Source organism: Chaetura pelagica, unplaced genomic scaffold (assembly GCF_000747805.2).
Source record: "Chaetura pelagica isolate M959 unplaced genomic scaffold, ChaPel_1.0 scaffold315, whole genome shotgun sequence".
Lineage (NCBI taxonomy): Eukaryota > Metazoa > Chordata > Aves > Apodiformes > Apodidae > Chaetura > Chaetura pelagica.
The window spans coordinates 325,744-346,148 of NW_009953187.1; the positions used below are offsets into that span (position 1 = coordinate 325,744).

Below are 20,405 nucleotides of genomic sequence, written 5' to 3' on the forward strand. Positions count from 1 at the left end.
AGGGAGAGCAGCACAGGAATTTTAAGAGTCATGAGGAACTGGGCAATAGGAGGGCAGGCTGTGTTGAGAAGGGAAAGGCTGGAGGGAAGTCAGAAGTTAAAGATCTGGTGGGTTGTCTTTGGGTCAGCTCTCAATCTAATTTAGGAAATAAGACTTAGGAATGGATCAATGACACTGGCTGATTACACAGAAGCGAATCTCAGACAATACACAAGATGACCAAAATAACTGTCTAAGACACTGGATCACCTTTTGGGCTGGAGTAACAAAAATGCAAACATTTCTACTCACAGACCAGAAACACATTTTCTGACTGATGAGCTGTAGAGTTAGAAATAGGAGAAGAAAAGGAAGGAAAATTTGTCCACATTTGCTGAACTAAAAATTGTTACAACATACAAATGGTTATGACTGACCATTTGATGTCAGCCTGAATCAAACAAATTTACTATCAGAATGAATTAGGAGAATTGCTTCCAGCAGAGGTAACCTAACACCATTGCTAATGTGCCACCTGTGTGCCTTCCCACAGACAAACCAGAAAGGCTAATGCTGACTGGATTGGGAACCATGAACAGCTTCCTGCATGACGTGACAGAAGGCTGAAATAGTGTGTATTATTTAGCATTGCAAAACCTAAAGCTGTGATTTTGTAACTTCTTTTACAAAAAATATTTGCAGCTAAATGTCAGGGAGGAAAAAGAACACAATGCTTAGGATGATAATCAAACCACTACTGAAATTTGAAACAACTTCCTTTTAGGAATAATGAGGTCCAGGAAACCTAGTGATTAAGATGAAATCTGATAAAATAATGGGATTATATCACACAGTCTATGTGACAATAAAGGCTCACAGACTGGAAGGGACATTCTGGGTTTTGGATCCCTACATCAGAAATGAAAGATCATAAATAGGCTTCTATATGAGATTATTTTAAATGAGGTTTTCAGGAAATTGGAAGCAAGGTGCAAATGACCTCAAAGGAAATAATTTTTTTTATGGGTAGCATAAAGGGAAATTGGTCATGTGGTTTGTGTTCTCGCTTTCATCTTACAAAGCCTATGACCCCATAAGAAGAAAGATTATTTTCTTCCTTAATTTACGCATTGTAACTAAATTTCCTGTTGTATCAACAGTATTTTTTAAATTATTTATTCATCTGAGTAAAAAACAAGGGTTGCCTGCATATTCTCCCGAATTAAGATATGCAATATATTAAAATCTTCCTTGTATCCACACACTAATGTGAGCACAGATGATTTGAAGGCCAGCAACATGAGGACCCTTTTGGATACAGCAGCTGTGGCTTCGTGGAGCCACTCTAGGGGGAACACAGAGTCTAGCATGCTTGAACCAAGCCTTCTGGCTCTGCTCAGCACCATGCTGCACCTAGTGACCCCTTGCTAGCAACAGCAGTGCTGGTAACCCACTGTGGCCAGCTCACCACACCGATTTCCACCTCTCTGGCCTAGGAGCATGGAACCAAGCCCTTAGGCCTTAGGATGCTTTTAGTGGCTGGCTGTGTGAATTGCTGAAGACAAGATCACAAGCAGCTGGTTTGTTCCACTGCAGCAAAGCATCTATAAACATACAGACTATCAATTTAAACCACACTTACTGATGCTCCACATTATGAAAAGCTATCAAGATTGCTGTTTGGTCTGGCCCTGATTTTCCACATTACCTCTTAAAACAACTGCATTGTGCTCCAAAGATGTAAGATTCTCTAACATACAAAAGTGTCACTCACAACTCATGTAAAATCAACAAAAATTTTAAAAAAATACTTATCTTCTCATGAAAGTACATAATTATCAGTCTACTAATCCTGAAAAGTTACATTCCATTGTCTTTTTCATATTTGTGTTACATTTACCAAATCAAGGACTGTGAGCAAATTCCAGAGATGTCTCTATAACTTAAGTGCTAAATTGCTCTCAAATCTGCATTAAAAAATGAAACACTGAGCCAAGGTGGTCTGTGCTGGCTCTTCTCTGCACACATGCAATAGCATAAACATCTTAATTTCATGACCAGAAGGTATTTGTTTGACATGATACAATATTTAATTCAAAGCAAGGTTGACACTGACAGGATGAGGTAGTTATTCATATTTTGTTTCATCCTCATTATTCAGTGTGTAGTCCGAAGGTTTTACTCATGGAACGCTGTCCAAATGTCATCCTCACTTGAGAATAATTCATTATATTATGGACTATTTTAAAAAAATAATTAAGTAGCTGAAACTGGAGTCTGCCAAATTAGACATCCAAGTTTTATTCCTAGATTGTGTAACCTCTGAGTAAGGTATGAAGACTTTCAACAAATACTCAGGAGTATATAAAGTGAAGTAATTGTTAGTACTGCCTAAAATTACAGTGGACAAAGGGCAGGGAAGGAAATGCATTGCCCCCTAAGGCCAAAGCTCTCTTTGCTTGGGAGAGGAAGGGAGAGTAGCAGCAGCCACTTCAAGAGGGTCTGTTTCATCCACGCCCCATCCAGAAGTCACTTCTGTGTTTGGACCGAAGTAAAACACCAGAGCATTTTTTTTTTCCTGAGATTTTGGCATTAAGCCCAAAGCAAGCTGTTAATGAGAATTTTCAAAAGGCTTGTCATTCACCCAAATAATGAATGAATTTCTAGTAGGCCACAGCAAGTACCCTGTCTGCCCCAGAACTATCCCTCTCCAACAAATTTCAAAATCCTGCTGCAAAGCAGGAAGGCAGTAGAGCTCCTCAAAATTAAGCACGTATCAGTTATTTATTTATATAAGTGAAGGCATGCATCAGTCTAAATCTAGGGATCACTGCTTCTCTATCCTCAATAACACCTACCCCAGGCCTGTAATTTCACTTTACAGTTATGAGAAGTTTCATTTCAGGGGATCAAATTCTTCCTACTTCCACCTCTGCCTAACTCCTTGTTCATTTAATGCATTATTTCCATTAAGCTCAGGAGAGTTCCCAGCCCAGGGTATTTCTGCTGGAGGCTGATCCAGAATGGTGCAGCCCAGGATAGCAACCAGTTAAATCTTCTCTAATCCCTGCATTCAGAAATGGTGGCTCACAGTGGCTGGCACGCAGGAACTGAATAGAGCAGGCAAGCTCGTATTTCTCTCACCAGGCCAAATTAATAAAAACAAAACCTGATTTCTCCTTCTCGTTCTCCTATTCTTCCTGCTCCCCAATATTTTTCCTCTTTCGAACAAATTTTTTTTCTTTTTGTTTGAGAAGCTTAATGTTTGGCTGCCTTCTGAAGAAACGGGCACAGTGACAGATGAAAGGCCATATTCATCGCCTAATTCAGAATAGGGAAAACCAACTGCTGTGCATTTAAGATTCTAACAACCTTGCAATTTTGTATAGCCGTTTTCCCCAACCCGTTCTTTTGAAGAAATCTGCTTTTATTCTGTTAATAACTAACCACAGTTGCAGCAGCATGGATCCGATTAGCAGTTCTTACGCTACAAAGGAGTGGGGGGAGGGCTGCGAACAGGGTTGCCAATTTGTCCACCTGGGTCCCCAGGAGAAAGATTAGTTGAGGCGCTTGCTCCTTTCTTCCCCACTTGCTTGCTGCTCTGCACTAGACAGACTTCTTCAAAGCTCAGCCACTGACTTAATCTTTTTTTTTCCTCCTTTCTAAAGTCTCATGTAACCACCTCTCCACATGTTTTGCGCTCTGTGTCACTGTGTCCCTCTAAAGCGACGGCGTGAATTGGGATGAGAGGGGTTGGGAGAGGCTGTGGCCCCAGCTTGCCCAGCGCTTTCTCTCACACCTCTATGGGGGCCTCTGAATTGCTTTTAGATTCCGTAAATTACATTTTCTTAAATTTGTGCAACTGTTGAAAACAAGTAGCTATATTCTTTAGGGAATGATACAAACCCTCTAATCATACCGTATTTTCTTACTCTGTCCTTTTAAGCCTTTCACAAAAATGACAGTGTTGCTTGCATTCAGACTGAAGTAGAAGACTGCAAAGGGTTGCACAGATTTAATAATTTTTAATTACTTGGGACACGACATTACATGTTTGTTAATGCAAAAAGCATATGCTTTGACTAGACAAAAAACCAGTCTCAATTCCTTTACAAAATGTCAATTAACCAGAATATAAAACGGTAGCTGATGCCAAGTGCCAACTATCTAAAAGCTCCTAACAAAGGACAGGGTAGTATTTCTTCCATATACTTGGCTCATTTCTTACTTCCAGAAATTAAACCTACCCTGCCACACACCTGAAACTTAAACTTTCAGAATTTCATTTAGGGAGTTAATACAAGCTCCAAAAGGAAAAAAAAATATCACTATTGATGCTCATTCTCTAGACTGCATTTATAACTATGAGAAGAGTTTTTCTCTAATCTATTCCTCATTGCTTCTACTGTTTTTAAGAGCTTGAGAAGCGCAACAAATGTAGCAGATATACACTCCCAGTATTTGTCAACTAATAGAAACCGTAACTCCTAATTTTAACATTGCCAAATTCTAACAAAATCATGTATCAACTTTCATTTATAATATTTGCAGTGTGAAAACATACCAGATACCGAAGAAAGGGTGAAAGTTAACTGAAATTGCTATTTCTTAACCATATTTCTTTTCCCTTGATACAATTGCTCAGAATAAATATTCACCATCCAGTGGCACTAACGCAAAAGACTAGCAGGGATGGAGTTTCACTCCTCCCTGCTCTGCCTGACTCTCTCAAGTTCAGGCAAGCAGGTGGAAACTGGAGCAGTGCTGCTATGTGGCAAGGGACTGTTTTGCTAGCCTTGCGTGTAACTTCTCATACTAGTCCACTGCCTGTGATTAACGGGTATTTCAGTAGCAAAATGTATGTGCTCTCATTGATACTATCCTGAAAAGGAACAAACTCAGATAATCTAGTTTTTCTTATTGCATATTACACAGTCCTGGTCTCATCGGTTCTCAGGGATGGGGGAGACAAGGGCAAGTTGAATGCATAAAGAATAAAAGCACCTTGAGGCAAACCCGCTTCCAAAAACCATTTGGTGGGTCTGATCTTCCTGAAGACAAGATCTATCATGCTACATTTCATCTCACCCGACAACGATAAACTCCAAAGACCAGTGCAGAAGCAGAGCAATTCTTCATGTATTTTTAATCAACTGAGAACTTTCATCCAGCAAGCTCTCTCCACAAGGTCATGCACACCACACACAGCCACGTGCCTCTCGTGCAGTTGGAAAATGCCAACTTCTATGTCAGCTTCTGTTTGGAAGGGGAGTATCAATGTTAGGAACCCCTGGTTATATCATTTATAAACATGCAGATGTGGATTATTAAAGATTAATGCTTTTTGGGATTGGTGTCGGCTTTCCGTTTGTCTCACGCCGAAACCAATTCTGTTCTTCATTAGTCAACGACAACCCACATCACCCTGTTGTGGAAGAGAAATCAAAGGTGCAAGCGTGAATTGAGAATAAGTGATGAAACTGATTACTAAGAAACTTAACGGCTGTAATCAATCAACACATCACAATAATTTGAGTCCACTGTTATCTGGAGATGGGGAACAAACAGAAAAGCTTGCCACTAGATTGAGTTGTTTTTTTGTGTTTGTCTTCTACAAAACCACTTGGCAATTTGACTTCCCTATCTGTCTATGAGTGATGCTGTCAAAGGGCTGCTAGAATCTTTCAAGCCACAGCTCAACATGCTTGAATTCTGTCCCTAAGAAGGAGAGAGAATATCCTACTTTTCATTAATTTTTAAAATAATTATTATCTGGAAGTAGTAAAAATGTTCTTCTTTTGAGGTTAAATGTCTATCTTTTAGCTGCCCCAGAATTAATTCAAGCCATATATGCAACTGTTCAGGTTCCTTCTTCTAACAAGGGACATACCACGTATCCGTCTAGTCAAGTCTGACACAAACCATGAAGCATGAAGGCTGCTTTAAATATCTCTAATGGCAGTGACACACAGTCCACTGAAAAACTGGAAACTGCAACAGCCTATCCCTTCACAGAAACCAAACCACTTATGACATTTCTGCTCTATTTTATCTAGGTATAACAACCATCTGTCAACAACAACAAAAACATAATGATGGAAATGTGAGAGACTTTTCCCATTTGCTCATCAATCACTGCTTAGTATTGCAAAGAATGAGGGAGTGAAAGACAACCTTTTAATTTATGATAATATGCAAATTAATGCCCTATTTGCCAACACAAATAAGGAAAGAGAATCTGTATTTGTGTAGCCAAATGACAGAGTAGAAAATCCAAACATTCAAAGCCAAATATACACTGTATTAAATTTATTGACAAAAACATAAGGTCAGGTTGGACCTGAGCAACCTGATCTAGCTGAAGATGTCCCTGTTCATTGCAGTGGGGTTGGACTGGATGACCTCCACCATTCTATGAATCTGTAAGTGGGTTTGCAAAGAAAAGTCAGAAAGCATTAAACAGGTTAATGATTAAATGTAAACAATAACTGTCCAACAATGGCCTTAAAATATACATCTAAAACTAGCAACAAACATACCTTTCAAATCTTGGTGGCTGTGGGTAAGTGTATTTGAATTTTATTATGTGAAGCACAGCATATGCATCATTATGCAAAGATTTTAATTGGATTTCAATAGCTGTCATACTCTAGGTGGATTTGTACCAGCACGGGGCTACCAATGACTCACAGAGCTACAAGAAGTGGCCTGCCGTATGCCTGCTGCCACGGCGTGCACAGCAGGTGTCCTGCTGCACTGGCTGCTCAGCCATCGCTGGTATGGCAAAAACTGGCCTGGCAGGGCTCAACAAAGAGGACAAACCAGGTATGGGGCAGAGCTGAGCTGTGGGGATGTGAGCATTACCAATCCAGCCTTCTGCAGGAGGCTTACATGAAGCCTTTGTAGGGTGCTGGATGACCCTCAGTGCTGTGCTCCCCAGACTCTACAGAATGTTCAGTCCACAGGGCAGAAATGCTCATCAATGGCTTACACAGCAACTAAACACGAAAACTGAAATGTGCAACTGTGAAATAGAAACATGAATAAACCAGATATTAAGCAACAGCCTATCCCTTCACAGAAACCAAACCACTTAAGACATTTCTGCTCTATTTTATCTAGGTATAACAACCATCTGTCAACAACAACAAAAACATAATGATGGAAATGTGAGAGACTTTTCCCATTTGCTCATCAATCACTGCTTAGTATTGCAAAGAATGAGGGAGTGAAAGACAACCTTTTAATTTATGATAATATGCAAATTAATGCCCTATTTGCCAACACAAATAAGGAAAGAGAATCTGTATTTGTGTAGCCAAATGACAGAGTAGAAAATCCAAACATTCAAAGCCAAATATACACTGTATTAAATTTATTGACAAAAACATAAGGTCAGGTTGGACCTGAGCAACCTGATCTAGCTGAAGATGTCCCTGTTCATTGCAGTGGGGTTGGACTGGATGACCTCCACCATTCTATGAATCTGTAAGTGGGTTTGCAAAGAAAAGTCAGAAAGCATTAAACAGGTTAATGATTAAATGTAAACAATAACTGTCCAACAATGGCCTTAAAATATACATCTAAAACTAGCAACAAACATACCTTTCAAATCTTGGTGGCTGTGGGTAAGTGTATTTGAATTTTATTATGTGAAGCACAGCATATGCATCATTATGCAAAGATTTTAATTGGATTTCAATAGCTGTCATACTCTAGGTGGATTTGTACCAGCACGGGGCTACCAATGACTCACAGAGCTACAAGAAGTGGCCTGCCGTATGCCTGCTGCCACGGCGTGCACAGCAGGTGTCCTGCTGCACTGGCTGCTCAGCCATCGCTGGTATGGCAAAAACTGGCCTGGCAGGGCTCAACAAAGAGGACAAACCAGGTATGGGGCAGAGCTGAGCTGTGGGGATGTGAGCATTACCAATCCAGCCTTCTGCAGGAGGCTTACATGAAGCCTTTGTAGGGTGCTGGATGACCCTCAGTGCTGTGCTCCCCAGACTCTACAGAATGTTCAGTCCACAGGGCAGAAATGCTCATCAATGGCTTACACAGCAACTAAACACGAAAACTGAAATGTGCAACTGTGAAATAGAAACATGAATAAACCAGATATTAAGCAACCGAAAAAACCTACTAAAAATCCTAACACTGTCCCTAAAAATAACTACCCAGGACTTGCTGATATCAGTGACTTATTGTTTATTCCATCTGATGCTTAACTTAGCACTGATAAAAAACAGCATCTTGATGGTGCTGGAATATGAAACATTCTGTTGTCAGGAAAACCAAACAGGAGGAACTTGAACAGCGTGTCCCTGTCTGATTTCATCTTCTGCACCTGTTCTGGGAAGACCACCTCTGCAGAGAAGGACACCTTCCTGATCTCTGTGGTGAGACTGCAAGTATGATAGCAGCTCTGATAATGCCTTTTGTAGCATAAATTTTCCTTAAGAGACTAGACTGAGACTATTTAGTTATTTCACAAAGCCTTGAGACAACAGATTATTCATCAGTTGTGGCCTGGGCTGAATTCTAAAAGGTATCACGGGTTAGATGTTCCATATGCTAGAAGCAATGCCTCGAGCTACAGTGTCTTGCAATTTGACTATTTTGCCTTGTGTAAAAAGGCAGAAAAACTCTAAATGTTGTTCAGACCCTTCAAAAGAAAGTGTTTTTAAGTACTGCTATTTGAAAAATTCACATATTTCACTTGTAAGCACTCTAGATTTGCAAAACTGCTGAATACATGTTTTGTGCACTAGCAGTGATTGAGAACATAGCTACGTCAATGGCATTCTGTGTTTTGTTTTTTTTTCCTGGTCTGGATGCCAAAGAACAGCATGCATCTTCCTTGCAACAAGCTGTTGCAAGATTTTTGCCTCCGGAGAAGCCAAGGGGGAAATATTGATAGATGTGTTAAAATAATCCTTCTAGACAGGGGGATCATATCCATGTTACAAGGATACTACCCCCTTTCTTGTTTTGCAATTATTTTAGGGTATCTCTAAAATCTCAACAAAAAATACAGCATTAAAAACTCACTTTCACATGGTAGTCTCTCCCGCAATGTTTGAAGAGAGTCCATGCCATATACCATACAAGTTAGTGGTGGTCAATGGAGTAAGTATGTGGAATAGCTCAAATCCAAGCAAAAGATTTTTGCATATTCTTGTTTAAAACAAGATCTGATTGCCTTTGTGATGCTGCACCCAATTCTGTAAGTAGTTCAACTCTTAGGCTTCTCCTTTTGTAAAGCAGGAAAGAAAGCATCACTCCTACTCAAACTTTTGCATTAAAATGTCCTTGTGGACTATCATAGACTATTGCCCTTTTTTTCCTTCTCTCAGCACTCTAGTCTATCCACAGACTGACTAACACGCACATCAACGTCAGATTTCTGGTTACAGCTCTCTCTGGGCATCCCATTCCCTTCTTGCTCCTTTTCTGCCTGAAGTGCTAGCTGTAATTCTGACAGGTTCTGGATTTCAAGCTAGCTAGCTGATCAATACAGGAGGGGAAGACCTCCAGGTTTGCAGAGAGTAGAGTTGATCACTGAACGAAACACATCTATTGACTCATATAATTAACAGAATTAAAAATTTAGGATCATTTTAATTAGAGGAGTGTGCTGACCACTAGCTAGCATAAATTAAGATAACTGGCAGTAACAGTCCTAAGAAAGAGTATTCACACATGGATTTCTTCCTGAAAATTTTAACTCCAGCTGCATCCAACCTCCTTGGTGAAGGAAGGCATCAGTACAATTATAATAAAAACAACAATGCAGGTGAAGCTTAACAGATTGAAATTTGGCTTTTTTGTTCAGAAAGTAAATGTAACATACTGAAAGTGCAAGTTGAAGTACTGATCTATGTGGAAAAAACCCACCTTTTCAGTATTTTTAAAGACGGTGTTTGCTAATCACTATTAGTATAGTATACCCTTCTCTTCTATACAGATACGAATTGCTGCAGAGCTTTAAAAAAAATACAATCTTTTAAATCATACAGAATCTACTTGTCCATCATGGGTTAAGGGATTCCTGGCCTATCAGCAATCTTCCACAGCACTCTTAATATTAAAAATTTCTGCTGCTTACACCGCAAGGGAGAAAAAGCTGACAAAAGCCTTTGGCCAGTGAGATCAAAATTGGGGATGGGGGGAGAAAGGGGAGTTTAGCTTATTTACATTTTTGCTTTGTTAGTAAGCTGGAATGGTTGGAGGAGGAGGGGAAAAAAAAAAAAAAAAGACAGAAAAGTGAAATTAACAGCCACTAAATCTTCTGGCAACAGCAGTGCATTTTGATGATGTGCTGCATCAGCTTCCACTAATGGTTCAGGGTTGAATCCAGGCACAGTTCAAGACCCAAAGCAGCACAGGGCATCACATCTCATTCTTTGGAAGAATGCGTACCCTAATTACGAGAATGGCTACAAAATAAAGATATCTGGATTTTTGGCAAAGCAGAGTAACAATATACTTAACAAGAAATCAGATGCCATTTTGAATCCCTAAAAATCATAAAAGAGTAGGATTTCAGTCCTGTAATGAATGGGCATCTGAAGGAGAAGTGTTACCATTTTCAAAGAAAAAGATCTTTCTGAACAAAACCCATGGAAGTTACTTTTTTTGCTCTTTGGGGTTAATCTCCATAGTCTATTCCAGTAATGTGAATGGAAACAAAGGGTGTATATCTGTGTGCCACTTACCAGACAAAATATCCGTCCAGTATTTCAGAGAGGACAGGAAGGATATGCCCACTGAGCTAGGGACGTGCCAATGTCAGTGCTGCCTGTGCCAGTCCATTCCCGTGAAACCCACAGTGTGTGGCAGAAAACGATGCAGGGCAGCAGGCTTGCCATGGGGTGGGGAGACAGCTTAAACAGGCAGTAGAAGAGAATCAGCCATTTGGAAGGTTTAATAGGGGGCTGTTTGTTAGTCTGCCCTTTTGATGTTAAATTAGTCTTCAATTTTGTTGCAAGGAAGGAGGCACTGGGAAAAGGATGCTTCTCTTCCAGTAAACCCTGGGAAAGCAACACCTTTATTTTAACGGCCTTCCCACCAAGAACCCCCTGCAACATTTTGGCTTTCCCTAGCCACAGCTATCAGCAATACAACAGCTGCTCATTTTACAATGACTTGCTGGAGAGAGGATGATTGAAAGAGCCAATCTATGTCACACGGAGAAGCTGTGGCACAACATCGCAGGAGGTAATAGGAGAGGAATGAGGTCAGAACAAACAAGGGTAGGGTGAAAACAGAGAGGAAAATAGCAGCGAACAAAATTACTAAAGGCAAGGCGCTGTACTACACAATCCGTGTTTAAAAACAGCCACAATCTGAAAACTGCAAATAGCCACAGAAACGCAAACGAGCTCTGTATTACTTTTTCATAGGGTCTCGTGAATATGGCTGATGAAAAAAGCTACCCAAGACCTAGTAACAAAACACAATGGTGGCAATACACTTAGGTGAAAGCACAGTCTAATTCACATGGCTTGAAAGCCCCAGCACCCAGCGGCGTCCCACTAGTCGCAGGGTTTTAAATAGCAGCCTTGCTCGTGTCATTTTGCAGCTTGAGAAACACAGCAGCAGCAGCTTCAGCAGCCATGCTACCAGCCACCCGGCACCCCTCTGGAGACAGCTGCATCAGCTCACTCCTGGGAGTTCACCTTTAGCAAAAGAGCTGCAGAGACCAGGAGCTCATCCACGCTGGGGAAAGAGCAGCAGCCAATTTTGATTTAGCGCCATTCATAAAAATCCTTCCTGAGGAAGAGTTGCTTTTGTCTTACCGCAGTAGAGCAGAAAACCACAGTGCAAAACGGTGGCACTGTTTGTATGAGGAGGCAACACTTCTCACTAGGCCAGTCACAAAAGGGAGCTTTTGGGCTCAGCTGAAGCAGTGAAGTGACTCTGATTCTGACCTTTGGGCTCACAGCCCTTCTATTTTTAACCCACAGGAATCAGTTGATTTCATAAATGTTATTACTTCCCCCTACACATTGTCCTGTTCCCTTCCTTATTTATCATGGCTACAATGAAGCTACTTTCAATGTTACACTGTCCTCTCCCTATTCAGCAATCAGGCTGCTAAAATGACAAGCCATTTACTTGCCTTAATCTGACTGTGGGAAAATGTTAACTTTCCAGCTAGGTGGACTATCAGGCTTCACTCAACAACAGGGATGGGCCTCTGCAACACGTACTGGGAAATAGATTGCAAATACAAAGCTACCACACTGCACATAATGCAAATATTCTGCTCCTGTTACTGCTCCTGCTATTCCTGCCCCACCAGAGCATGTGCTGCCAGTCACAGTGGCTGGAAAGGGAAGAAATACCTGCAGGGCACTCATGCAGCATCAGGGCTCAGGCCACATTTAATACGCAACATTCCTGCATGCACTGAGCTTACCCCCCTTTGCTTATCTAATTTAACCTCTGTATACAATCAGGCATGTACATTTTACACAGACACCTTTGTACTGTATACTGAAACACATGCTACTTGCTGAATTTTAACCTGCATTTAGTTTACAGAACATCTAATGAAAAGGCATCACTGCTTTTGTTTCTTCTAACTGAGCTCCATGTTGATTTTTTCATGGTTTTGTCAGCAACTGATCTTACCCCTAGGGTAACGTCAGCACTCTCCTACTCTTAGGAATTCCTCTAGTATTCAAAATGTCAAAAAAGAATAAAAAGCTTGAGCATCAGAAAGAGAATAAACTCATCTGCTGCTGCCTGATCCCCTGCAAGGAACATACCAGATGGGTGGGGACAAGGTAAGACTGGAATTAATACATACCTTTCTTTTCTTTTGGGTGTCCTAACAGATTTCCGCAAATTTACAAATGTACGTGAATACATATGCGTGGCACAAGAGAGCAAGTGGCAAGCATGCTACTGGCATTTCCATTATTATTGGTGGGGCTGGATTCCTAGTAACTTGTTGACCTTTGCAAATATTAAGAAATATCTCATATAATATTCTGTATTCATGTCCAAAATTACATTACACAGAGCTGGAAAATCTCTGCCTCATCCTCTGTGTCTGACACCACCATACAAGTCCAAGATCCAAACCCAACAAAAATACAGAGTAAAATGAAAAAAGGGACCCTGTAAATAACAGAAATACATGCCAGCCAGATGACACACAAACCAAATATGAAAGTTATGATCAAGTATTTGCTTTGCTCAATGATAAAAACATTTATCGAATAACCTATGTGGAGTCAAATTCAGAATTTTGAACACTCTGAGGGCTTGGCAGCTGAAGTTTAGAGGCAATTAACCCCTGCTTTAAGTAGGCATTTTTTTGCAGAAAAATGCCCTGAAAACGCAGGATTCTCAGAAAATAAATGTATTTGGAATACAAGAGTATTTATGTATTTAATAAACCTTTCTACTGGTTTATTTTTGTTTGTTGGAAGAACCTTACCTGGAATACTCGCTGGAGAAATCGGACCAGATCTTGACTGGTTGCTTCCAACAGGAGAGCCAACAGGGGAGGGTGAGGGGCCCCCAGGGATGCCAGAGAGATGTGGAGAAGCATGAGGGGAGAACGGAGACTGTGCAGGGTTGCTCTGCTCCCCTTGGCTGCTCGTAGAGCCTGACGCACTAACAGCTGAGCTCAGGGTTGCTTCGGTTCCAGTCGGCAAATCGTCAATGGATCCAGATAAATCCTGAGCAAAAAGGAAAAAAGAACATCAATGGCTGTATGAACTCAGGCCACAAGGACTCAAGAACTGGCATGTTGATGAGGCCCATTTATTTACTTCTTGCAGCAGATAGGCAAGAGGTTGTCTTCAACATTGGTTCCTGTAGTTAAACGATGGCAGAAAAGGAAGACAGTATGCACAATTCTCCACTTAATCTATCATTCTTTCCCGTAAAAGAACCAACAAGGGCAACAAATGAATTGGAACCAAATTCACTCAACATTGAATTTAACCTTTTCCATCTGGATTAAGCTTTCAAAATTAATCCCACAAATTCTGCCTGAGCATACTAAAACTAATGAAAATGATACATCAGTTTCACTTTCACATATTATTTCATTTTGGAGTTTGCTACCATTACAATCACAGCTTATATACTTCACTCCTTAAACCATCACCAAAGCGAGAGAAGAACGGTGTAAAATACACAGACCCTCTAAAACTCACATGTAGCTCTTTCACCTTGCAGAAGAGACACAAGAAGAGGGCCTGCCCTCAGCAGCAGAACAGGACCCACTGGCCACCTCGGAGCAAGGAAGGTTACTTCTCTATTTGCATCCAAAACCAGTGTACAACTCACAGTTTCTCTTAATTTAATTTGAACAGACAGCTAAACAGTTGCTGTTTCAGCTCATAACTGCTGCATTTTCCATCAGAAATTTCATCCACAGGTCAAAGCACATCTGAATACTAACTAGGAATTGCTGGGCATATTCCCTAAAGCTGTAACATCGGAGTTATACTGGCCTTATTATTACTGGGAGCAATTTGTTTTTAAATCATTGTTAAATCATACATGAAAGATCAAGAACACTGTGACAAAGCAAGTGCGTGCCCCTTAACTGTCAGGAAAAGCATCATAGGAAAATGTCATTCAAACTGAAAAGTGCAAAGGCAGCTCTGCTTCCATGACTACTGGTGAGACATAAGTTAAGGAGCAGGTTACTATTTCTGTTAGTGAATTAAGATGCAAAGAAGAGGCAGAGAGCTACCTCACAGATAAACCAGGTCATTAAATGGAATTTGGGGCTTCCAATAACTGGGATGACAGTATGTTACTTTTGCTGATACTGACTTCACTTGCCTGGCTCATGCAAGTGGTTGCACTGCAGACAACAAAACATGTTGTCTTAGCAGCACCAAAAAATCTGGGTGCTACCTGTGCAGAGAGCTCAGGAAGAAAAGTCTTACTGTTGCCTAATTTTAATTTTCTTAAGAAAGTTATTTTTAGAATTTTCAGAACTTGGGTGAAATGCAAAGTGGTGTATGTATTTAGAGCAACAGTGCGGCCTGATGCTGACCACCTTCATTACATGGGAGGCTGGCAGCCTGTCTCCCCTAACAGATGGATATAGACAGATTTTCAAGGCACAGAAAGAGCAGGATTAACAGTTTAAACACCAATATAATACATTAGAAGCCACCTAGAATGCTACAAGTTATTCCTCCTTGTGCATAAAGGTAGTAAACACAAGGCAGCCGACTAAGGTGTCTGACGGGCAACTTGCAAACTTTATTTCCAATGGATTTCCACAAATACTTCAGGCACAACAACTCTCACCACAGATTAATTTTGCTTTCTCTAACAAGCACAAAATTGCATGCGTATTCCATTAGGTATATAAAAGGCAAGAATTAAGTTTGCAGCTTCAATCTACGTGTGGACTCTGCATTCACTCAAGACTAGACTTCCAAATTCCTACAAATGGAAGTTTGATTGTGAAATGTGTAATAGATTATTTTGTTTCTTTTTCAAAGCTATTAACTGTAGGAAATATAGACATGAAATAACACCTTGTGATACTGTATAGTGCAACGTTAGAGATTTTTCACAGCAGAATGTGGCAAACAGGTAAGCAATTACTGCTTTTCCATACATAATAGGATATTCTTCTAAATGGAATCAAATCGTTGCTGTCGTGACATGTAACAAATGCTGCAGGAAGTGCTGGTGAAACAAATGCTGCTGAAAAGCATATAATAAACTCCTGAAAACCAAATATAGCAGAACAGAGCCTATTCTACTAAAGGAACACAAATTCTGCATAAAAATCATAAAGACGCCCAAATGACCGAAGATACAGAAAACACAGGGGTTTATGTTTACCTTTCATTTGTTTCAGTGAGCCACCAAATACTTAAATAACATACATGCCACTAATGAATATTCATTAACCAATTAGCACTGTCCATGATGAAATAATCTGTTGTTCAGAGACCAAGTCAAAACCTGACCACTCCCCAACCTGAGCACCTCCCTGGCTCTCCAAGCACTTGTGGGGAAGAAGGTGGGGAGAAGGAAGTTTGCTTTTCCCATGAGGTGGCATCTGACTTCTCCAGCCTCCCACAGAGAGGAAGAGTGACTGACTAGTCCCAGGCATTTCCTCAAGTGCCCACTTTCTAGGAATTTCCTCATCAACCTGATGTAAGTCCTTCACAAATACGGAAAAGCAAGAGAAAAGCTTGCATGACGCCAGTCTGTTTGAAGACTGAAGCCATGCCGCCCTGCCCCAGTTTGCTCTGAGGGAGCAGCCAGGCAGCCTCAGCACAGCTGTGGTGCTGTCTGCTCCCTGCCATTAGCACTGGGATTTCCTACCTGGGCCGGGGAACTTCACAACCAACTCATCTGCTAAGAGTGCTATGGTAGCATTCACCCATCAGACCCATCCAGAAAGCTGATAATGAGGATGGCATGAAACGCTACTGCCTATCTAGATGCCTGGCCTGTGCCACACAACCTTAAGCTTGTGTCACACAGAGCTAAAATAAGAAATATGAGCTGTTCTGTGCTGGGTGGCTCGCAGGTCACTACTTTGCATTTTTTTGTTAACATACACTTTGTGGCCTTATCTAGTCTTCTAAGGTAGAAAGCCCAAGTAGGCTAGCAACTGGGAAACCTGCAGCACATAAAGGCTTTAGAAACACCTCTGTTATCCACAAAAGCTAATTGGGAAATTAAAGAGATGGAAGAGAAAGACTTTATGTGAAGCACCCGGACAGAAAGAGCAGAAGTTGACTTACTGCTCTCCTATTATCAGTATTTTAATGCCTGCTTTTACCTCAGTGTAACAGAACAGTAATGAAGTCGTGTAATTTCACATCACAAACATTTATTTATATATAAAATACTGTACAAGTACACATTATATACATAAATTACATGGATATGCTTGCATTTACTTAGGATATCCATATGTAAAGCTATTAAAAAGCCTACTAATAAGAGAAATTCACAGTGGTTTAAGCATACAGCCTAGTTAACAAAGAAGCTCTGTAACTAATACTCCTCTAGAGGACAATTTAGACAGCAGGGCACCAACTATATTCTTCTTTTATAAGTACTATCAGATCTATGATGCCTGTAAAGAACAGAGAGACCTTACTGCATCTCATTCAAACCAAGGCACCTTCAAGCTACAGTGCTTCCATTTATCTTCTTGGAAAGTTGGCAGGTTAGGTAATTGCAGGGATTCTTTTAAGGGGCTGAAGTCCCCACATCCTAAGGCATGCCTTAAATTTTGCCTCTTTTCAGAGGCTTTTTTTCTGGAAAACACTCATTTCTTCCACTAAAATGTAGCAAGTCTAGAATTACCAGAAATTTCTTGCTTTACAGATGTGTTTTATGTAATCTTATTATTCTTGTCTATGGTACTGTTATGATTATATTTTCAAATATGGCACTAAATGTAAGAAAAAATGAAGTATAAAGTATTTTATCTTCCCTTGTCATGAACCCATATCACAATTCTGTATTGTCTACACCAGCTTTACATCCTGTATTATTCAGGACATCCCAACCAGCTTTCAAAGTTCATTTCTAAATAATACCTCGATTACAAACTCAGATGTCCCTGCACAGGATTTATCTCTTTCAGCAAAGTGTTTTATGTCTGACTATCTTCACTTCCAACCTGACCTTCCACCCATGCAAACCTTTATTCTTGTCCCTCTGAAAAGTACAAGAACTAAAATGAACGGGATCACATTGTGCTTCGGATTATAATGTTATGCCTTCCTGGTGGTATGATCTTATCAGGCTGACAGGAGAGCTACTCTTGAAACAGCACACCAATTTACTATTGCAACGCAGCCAGCAAGAGGTAGAAAGAAGCAAACTGCTTCTATATAGCCAGGAAACACAAAGTTACTTACAAAGAGAGCACAGGACAAAAAAACCCCACAAACACTTGTTTACAATATTATAATGTTAACCTATTCAAGGACTAAATGGTAAAGAGGAGACTAAGTAACTCAATAACACACACAGAGTGTGACAGGATTACAGCATTCACCATGGAGAAAAAATTTACACTGCAAACACTTTACACTGTTGCTGCTTTTGCTCAAGAGCGCTCCCAGCAGACATAAAACAAGATTTTACTTGTTAAATACCTACAGTTGGAAAACTAATAGTACCTTCTCTGAAATCAGTAAAAAAGGAGAGTGTGGAGCAGGTCTAGAATGTACATAACACCTTGTTAGCCTAGCTTCTATGCTGCTAAATTGCATCATAAATTCACTGACAGGTTATTGCAACCCGGGGCTCTCTTGCAAGGATTGTGTGGAGCATACACGACCTGGGATTTACTTAAACTTCCCAACTATCACCTACCAGTTCCTTTTCGCTCAGCGAGGAGGAACAGAGGTATTCTATTGATATTAAAATTAAAGGCATACGAACCCACCCGGTCTCCAAGAACCTGAAAACCCCAGACTCTACCCTACCATCCGTTTTGCTAGTACGAATCCCAGCACTACATGCTGAAACAACCGACTGGCTGCAGGATCAAAGCCCAGCTCACTCCATTCAGGCCTTCCTGCTGTATTTTTATTAGGCTGGAGGATGGTACTGCTCAAAAAAACAGGATCCTGAATGAAATATCCATCTCTTTAACATGAATCACTGCTTTAGAACTAAAATTATATTTAAAGGCAAACATATTTTATATGTAAGTATGTAAATATATATTGAAGCAGACATACACTCTGCTATTGTTTTGGAGCCATAGGGGATTATGAACAATATGCTCTGTAATTGAGATTAACTTTGAACAAATGATTTGGCTGACAAACACACATACGCACACAAAGGAAAAAGCCTCAATAGCTCTGCTTAAATTTCAAGATATTTGTAAGACCTCTTTTCATCACAAAGCAGCCTATAATAGCATGTTTCAAGAAGTCTTCCAAAGGCCCTGCTGGTCACATTGTCAAGGCAGTGAGCGAGCTAACAGCCTCCCCATCGCCTGCGCAACCAGAAAAACACATGGGCACAGCAGCAATGGTGACCACAAGGAAAATAATTTTCAAAAGCTGATAGCCCTACATTCATGTCTTCCTTCCACACCAGCTATTACTGTGATCCTCAAACATACCTAATACACATCCTTAAAAATTCTTCTTTAACAGCAGACAGCATGGCTGCTGTTACATTTTTGCCAAAGTGCCTTTTACACCCCTTACTGAAAAGAATTCAGGAACAGAAAACAAGGTTCATTCTCCAAATCTTGTCAAATCACGGTCTGGAGAAAGAAAACTAGACAAGACCACTTCTACTTCAAACCTGAGGAAAAAGCTTGATTTTTATTGATGGGCACAACTCTGCCTCAGAACATGCTACTTAAGGAGGGGATTTGTTTCCTACTAAAAACTTACTTGCAAAATAGACCCAAACTTAGACAACTGTTGGGTAGAGGTACTTTTTAGTTAGTTATGATACTTTTCAGTCTTACTTTATTCCACTTATTAGATGTTTTAGTGTTTTTAAACAAATTCTTAACTTTAACTTCTATGTGGTAAACTATTCATGCAATCCTCTAGATGAAGGAAATTCTACGTACATGATAAAAACACTAGCTTCTTGCACTAAATTTAGTGGCAAAGCATCACTTGCTGGTGAAATGAATTTCCTTCATTCTGCAGACCTCACGTTTCCCAAAATAACTCAGTTACTAAATCGTGTTGCAAGGATTTCAATCAGTACTGAATACGTTCTCTGAGAAGTTAAACAGGGAAGCCCCTGAGGATGCAAAATAGTTTTCCCAAAAGCCTTACATTCACTCAAGCGACTGAGAAAAAGCATAAGCAAGCAATGCATAAGCAAAGCGTAAGCAAACAACGCTAGTGCTGCCATCTTTTAAACCTAAGGAACTCTTTCTTCAAGAAATTATTTACAAAAAGCCAACTTGGAAAAACAGATTCAAGTCATAGCTTACTACCTAATTGGTAAGCAAATGACTGCTTTGGACAGTTCTTACTTGTAGTTTGGGTACGAAATTCATTCCCAGTTTTAAAAAATCCCCATGATTAAAAGTGGACAGAAAGTATTGTTCCTAAGGAAAGTGTCCTAATAAATAAACACTTGCTGAGAGTGGGGAAAGAGCAAAGGAAGGTTCGCTTTTTATTTTTTTAACCAGTTCACTAAAGCTGGTATGAATTCTGCTGCTCACTTTAACTGACTTGGGTTTTTCTCGAAACACTTAATGAAAACATTTCATCTGTGAAATGCAAGGGATCTTAAGTAGACATGCTGCAGAGTCCAAACCATACAAATAGTAACACCTTTTTTTCCCCCCTCCTTTCCTTTTTTAGGTAACTCCTCGTTCTACATTATGAACACCAAAGTGTACACAATGAGTTGTTACAGTGCCAATCGCTCGGATGTCAGATTAAGGACCTGACTACACAGACTGC

General features: G+C 40.3%; 1 protein-coding gene across 1 annotated transcript in view; it reads right to left on the reverse strand.

Annotated features, from left to right (window-relative positions):
• ARID1B (AT rich interactive domain 1B (SWI1-like)) overlaps positions 1 to 20,405 on the reverse strand; it is a 304,313-nt gene that overhangs the window by 88,893 nt on the left and 195,015 nt on the right. Inside the window, 1 exon segment of the mRNA XM_009997342.1 lies at positions 13,433 to 13,676. Within this exon segment, the coding sequence (XP_009995644.1) occupies positions 13,433 to 13,676 (244 nt within the window).